The 6262-nt window shown below is 39.9% G+C and overlaps 1 protein-coding gene across 1 annotated transcript in view; it reads right to left on the bottom strand.

Moving 5' to 3' along the window:
- Positions 1 to 1422: 1422 nt before the first annotated feature.
- The window catches only part of TECRL (trans-2,3-enoyl-CoA reductase like), a 55549-nt gene continuing 50709 nt past the window's right edge, over positions 1423 to 6262 (bottom strand). Inside the window, exons 9-12 of the mRNA XM_021549292.3 lie at positions 5685 to 5742; positions 4718 to 4803; positions 4260 to 4305; positions 1423 to 3155 (exon numbers count right to left, since the gene is read on the bottom strand). Of these exons, the coding sequence (XP_021404967.1) occupies positions 3028 to 3155; positions 4260 to 4305; positions 4718 to 4803; positions 5685 to 5742 (318 nt within the window). The 3' untranslated portion in view covers positions 1423 to 3027. The remainder of the gene's footprint in view (positions 3156 to 4259; positions 4306 to 4717; positions 4804 to 5684; positions 5743 to 6262) is intronic.

The following is a 6262-nucleotide window of genomic DNA, read 5'->3' as shown; positions in this document are numbered from 1 at the left end:
TTTAATATAATACTTCTTTTAAACTGTATGGTTGCTTTTCTTTACTTGGTTTTTTTGGGGGTTTATAAGCAAGGTCTCTGAAATGTTTATCAAAACAGACTGGTAATTTTTATAAACTTTTTGTTTTGAAGAGGAATATTCCCCCCATTCCAGGAAGTTACCTTACTGTTGCAGAGGATAGATAGATATGATTGTTATCTTAGCTAGCCGAATGTCACTTCTACCCTTGGATGAATCCTGGAGTGAAATGGACTGTTCCATCCCACCCCGCAAAAGATTGTGGTTCATCCCACACCTCTGTACCTGCCCCTAAAACAGAGTCTGTAACCCCATTGGCCCATGCCTTGTCCCAGCCCACCTGGGAGCCCCTGAAAATGGGGCTCAGAGCGGCCATGTGGCCTCTTGGACTTCCTCCCTCGCTTGGATTTCCTCCCTCTCTTGGACTTCCTCCCTCTCTTGGATTTCCTCCCTCTCTTGGACTTCCTTCCTCTCTTGGACTCCCCCCCTCCCTGGGGCTTCCCCTCTCCTAAACCCTCCGTTTCTCTCTCCCCTCCCCCGTCCTCCTAAGCCCAGCCACGTGCTACGCCTGAGAGCACGAGGCTTGGGCATCCCTGAATTCTCCAATAAACCTCTTCCCCCAAGAGCAAGCTTCAGAGATCTCTGCCTCCCTACACCCTAACCGTGCAGAAGGAGCATAATCATCCCACACCTTACCCTTCCTAATTGCATGGAACTTGCCCTGAAAATCAGAGGAGGATGTGTAGGAAGGTAAAGGTGCAGGAAGTTAGATTTATTGCTATTTGTGAGGCCATTTAACATTGTTCAGAGCAGTTTTAGCTCATCAACACCCCACTGGTGAAACTCAAAATATCTATCATGTTTATCTGAGACAGCCTTCTGCAATGTATCTTCATTTGTTCTTACCTGGTGTTTACTCTCACCCTTTACTTTACTTTTTAGCTTACTTTAAAACTTCAGTCATTTACTTCAGGAGGCAAAACTCTTTTCTCCCTTACCCCATGTACTGAATAACCAACTAATAAGGGAGTTAACAATTCCAGAAGTATTTCCTCCACCTAAACTGTTGAATAGGAACAAATGTTCCTAGCAATTGGAATCCCACTGGAAATAATGCCTTGAACAGACTTAAAGCTGCAGCCATTGCAATCAAAATATTAATAGATATGTAATTTATTATAATAAGTTACTCTCCGACATTGACTATTTTAAAATTTTAAGATTGCTGAAATAAGACATTTAATAAACATTTAATAAAGGGAAAAGCATTTCAGTAGCTGAATTTCAAAAAAAAAAAAAAAAAACCAGACAACCACCTTTATTCACACATCTAACATTGTCTGGAAAAAAAAGAGTTTTAAAAATATTGTGGCTAAGTAGTTGATTAAAGAGTACAGAAAATAATTTCTCAAAAATAGATCTTTATTAGCAGTCTGGGTCAGAGAACTGAATATTCACTTTGATTAGGGTTTTCCATTGAGAGGAATAAAAATTTTGTTTCACAGGTTGCAAGTTAAAAAATATGGAAAGTGATGTATTTACATTACAAAGAAGAAATTGAATTACAGTGGCTTCTAGGATAAGTGTTGCAAGCTAGACATCAGAAGAGGGATGTGAACCCAATTTACCAGGCAAATTAACTTTGTCAGAGCACTTGAGCTGGCACAAAGATAACAGCGCCTTTAGGAGACAAACTGCTTGCCTTGCTGGTGCACTCCAGTGTTTCTCTAATGACTATAAAATTCTTCAGGCAAGATTTTTTTCACCAGCCTAAGGGCACCAAAAGGTATTGATAAATGTGCAACAGAAATATAATGAAAGCTGAACTCAGTGCCCTACCTCTTTTATCCTAAAACTTGCTGAAACAGTTCTGGTTCTTTTGCTCTGCCTTACTAAAATTGTGCTCCTGCATGACATGGCTGATTTGCCATGCCACTGATTTGCAAGCAGAGCTACTCAGTATTTCCAGGACTTGAATAACAAGCCCAGATAATCCCTTAAAAAATAATGTCCTGGAAAGCAGAGTAGCAGATAGAGCTTGGCCAGCTGAAGGGGAGCTGAAGCCTGTCAGCAGTGTCCATCTGAGGCAGTTCAGACACAGACTGAAATGCATTTGGCATCTCTTTCCTGTTTGATAGTGAGCCATACTCTGTTTCACCTTGTGCCCAAGGATTTCACACTGCTTCATATAAATAAGGTGAATGGTGTGTGGATGCAGCCAGGCATTGAATGAGGGGATCTTACCACACTTGTCAGTGCAGAAGGTTTTCTGCTATTCTGAGACTGCTCAGTGTGAGAAAGGGAAGTGGGCCTCAATGATGTACCCAAGGTTGTGCCACAAATTAGTTACAAGATGGGAAGCGGTTACAAATGGTCCCCTTGTGGGATCGTGGGGATGATCTGCCTGCCTAAAAATAAAAGAAAGACAACCCTCTTTGCAGTGAGAAATTTAAGCCAATTTGTATTAAACACTTTACTATGAGATATGATTTAAAAAAATTAAAAACTTTATGAAGCTAGACTTAACAGTGTTCACAGCATAGTGGTCATCCTTTGATGTGACACTTTGGAGAAGCTGAGGCAGAATGTGCTTTTTTCTGTGTAGTTTAAGGCTGTGAAACATTTTATGATGCAAAAATCGAAGACTCTCAACATCTAATACTGAACCTTAAAATTACCATACCTGAATGTGGCAGATGAGTTGTGTTCATTAATTTTAGCAGCATCTGTGCCCATTTTCACCAGCTAAGTATCTAGCAATTTTGTTGTCCCTTTTCAATTAGCTCCATTACATAAAATTGAATTAAATCATATCTTTTAGCAGGAACCAAGAATTCAAGAGCTAAATTTTTGCATTTAATGAAAACATCTTCATCTTGAACTGTTAATTTCCTGAAAAAGATATCCAGTAGTTTTTTCTCTGTTCCACATAGTGCCTGAATTAAATAGCTCATTTACTCTGAGTTGACTCTTGAAGTGTGCACTTAGGCTCCAACTCTCGTGACAATCTCAGAAGATGATGGGAATCATAGCTGCTTTTCTCCTCACTTCTGGATAAAATCTCTTCAGATACAGCTTGTGTTTCTTCTGGGCCCACAGAGACATCTGGATGACCATCAGGAAAGCGAATATGCCAACTAGCAGGGAAAAAGATTTTAAAGAAAATTATCATGTGTGTTCTTTCACTGCCTGTTTCTGGAAATACAGTAGGGCTTATGGAAACATTTGCAGTCTCTTCTGTGGACAGAGACAACACAGCAGTTCCTCTCAGCCTGGAAATTGCTGATACACCATAGCCAAACTCAGCGTCTACCACGGAATTCGCACAGATAGTCTTCACATTTGTTAGACACACCCTGTACCACCTCTGACTCCACCATAAATCCATATATCACAAGGCCTCCTTGGCCATGATGCTGTCTTAATCCATGGTCTCTCTCAACCATATTTCTAGTTTACTTCTGAACTATAACACTTCTTTATTTCCACTTCTGCTGCCAACCATGACAGGGAGCTGTGCTCTAACTCCCTGCTGTGTAGAGGGAGAGCTCAGCCCCAAAGCAAGTAGGCAATAGCTGCCTGATCCAGCAAATAGGCACCAAACAGGGAATAATTTTACTGCATTTGCATTTTGCATATTCATTATCCTTTGGTTAATGTGGAGGTGGTTAATCAGAAACACCCATTTGGCATCTGGACAAGTTATGTCTGGGACAATTACAGCAAGAATCAGTGTGCTGCATATGTTTCTGCTCCTGCTACCGTAGGGACATTGTCCCCAAACTTTCAGATGATTTCCATATCAAAGCCTAAAATCCAAGAACGTTTCATCTTTTGAAACAAAATTTCAATTTAATTTTTGCACGATGCAGTTTAACCCACTTTTGAAATTTGTTTCTTTTCCATTTGTAAATGACGTGGGGCTACTTCTTACAAGTAGTTTTTATAGATTTCTATTTTGAAATGGAAAAATAATTAAAAACTGAATGTTTTGGAGAGTTCAGTCCCAGGGACCATATTTTTGTGAGTGTTTAGGTCTCTGAGGATGCAGCAAAGTACAGAGCAAGAGTCACAAATTCTACTAAGCAGGCTGCTCTCACGAGCATCTTGGGAGTTTATCTCATATGGCAAATTTGATGGCAGTATTTCTTATGCTATAAACCTTTTTGGCAAATCTTAGATTTCTACAATTTTTTTCCGTGAACACTTTAAATGCTGTCTTCATTCTGTTTCAAACTTACCTGGCAGAGTTTGTGTCATCACTGTGAAACTAATCCAAGACCCAGCCTGTTGCAAAGAAAAAGGTACAGTTAGCTCTATATTTATGTAAAGCAAAATGACAAGTTTTAAAAAGCTCCCCATGGAAAAATAGTGTGGTACTTGTACTGGAAATGGGAGAGGAAAAATAGTAAGAAATTAACCCCTCAGTGTGCTGGATGGGGTGAAGAGATAGGTGAATCTTTAAATCACTGGGGAGACTGTAGTGGAGGAAAATATAGAGAAAAGTCCATGTGATAGTGATGCGAGGGAAGAGGAGGGTTTGGTGGAGAAAGATTTGTGGGAGCAAGGAGACTGATATATGAAGCACAAGGATGGATGTGCAGAGGGAACTGCGTGGAGGTATTGCAGATTTTCTGCAGAAAAAGGCTGAAACAGTAACCACCTACCCTTTGCACATAAGCAGAAGAAAGTCATGTACCTCATATGTATAGTTGGGACAGGATACCAGCAAGAAGAGCCACGTGAAGGGGTTGTAGGTTGGACTTGGAAAACAGGTTCTATTTCCTTGTGAAAGGGGAAAAAAAAAGGGTGGGGAAAATCAGAAGCAGTTTCAGTACAGGGAGAGGGGAACTGAGCCTTATCACAGCCTGCCTACATGACAGCAATCCCCTGGGCCAATACTCTCAGGGCATTACCTGTTAGAAAAGTTTCAGTGAAATCTTTTGAGGTAGCAAAAGCTGTATTTATCCCAGTGGGAAATAAATCAATTTTTTTGGCTCTTGCTGCTTTTAAGCTGAATTAAGTCCCTTCCAAGAAATAACAAGCAGTTTCCTAACCACAGTGCTTGAAAACATTCCATAACAGAAACTGACTTCTGTGTGTGAGGTTCATCATACTGTGGTAGTTTCTTGAATAGGGTGTTCTAGCAGGGAAATTACACTATTAGTGTCTGAAACCATATTTTACTTTCTGGTATATATTCTATAATCTTTATTCTCATGACACAAAAATGCAGAAACCCCAACCTGTTAAGAGCATACATATATACTGTGTAAGTATTCATGAGTCTTTCTCTGTGTATTTGAATATATGCATGTACATCTTTGCCTGAGATGAATGTGTCTAAAAACTCTGCAATATAGTTTAGAAGTTTTTGAGACTTATTTAAAATGAAATACATTTATGTCAGTCACAAGCATGCTTTAAAGAACTTCAGTGCTTAAATCCATATTTAAAGTACAGTTGTGTCTAATTAAGATAAATTTGCTATAAGTTTTGAAACAACAGCAGTGTTACTAATATTTTCTTGTCAACATTTTTTTGAAGGTGTTAGACCAATGGCATGGTTACTACTTCATCTTTCTTTATTCAATGGCTGTAGGTACATAAATTACTGTACAGCAGCAGAAGATGGATAGGTTAAGGAACAGGAATCAAAAACAGACCTTCATTGGTTTGGTGAGCTAAAGCTACATTGATAAAGTGATTTCCAGCTTCACACATCTGCAAGACATTAAAAACATATTTTCAGTCATATGCCTAAAACGTTGTGACAATTGTGTGCAGTGCGTAACCAGAACCCTCCCCATTACAACTCATTCTCTGTGTCCAGGAAATATGTATTCCAAAAAACAACACGTGTCCAGTGTACTGTGGGTACAGCCTGGTGTGAAAGCCCCTGGCACATCCTTCAGTAGGGTTCCCAGCACGTGCAACGTGTTTGGCCCTGGGGAGGTGAGGGAGATTTCCTGGCTCTAAGGAATTCACCATGATGCTCTTCTTGATTTTTTTCTGGATTTAATCCAAACTGGAAAGAAGCAGGTGAAAAGCTGACCTCTGGTTTTGTAAAGATGTCACAAGTAAATGTCCCTACCCCTCTTCCTAGATACACTTTCAAAGGTGTCCAGCAGAACAGGAAGGAAAAAAGGGTGATTAAAAAAGCAGTAGTCTGTAAAAGGCAGACTGGTTGAATAGCCAGGGATTGATAAAGGAAGGAGACAGTACTATTCCTGTTCTGGAACTC

This window comes from Lonchura striata, chromosome 4 (genome assembly GCF_046129695.1).
Source record: "Lonchura striata isolate bLonStr1 chromosome 4, bLonStr1.mat, whole genome shotgun sequence".
Lineage (NCBI taxonomy): Eukaryota > Metazoa > Chordata > Aves > Passeriformes > Estrildidae > Lonchura > Lonchura striata.
Note: the sequence above shows the minus strand (reverse complement) of the source record. Positions and strands in the feature narration are given on the sequence as shown.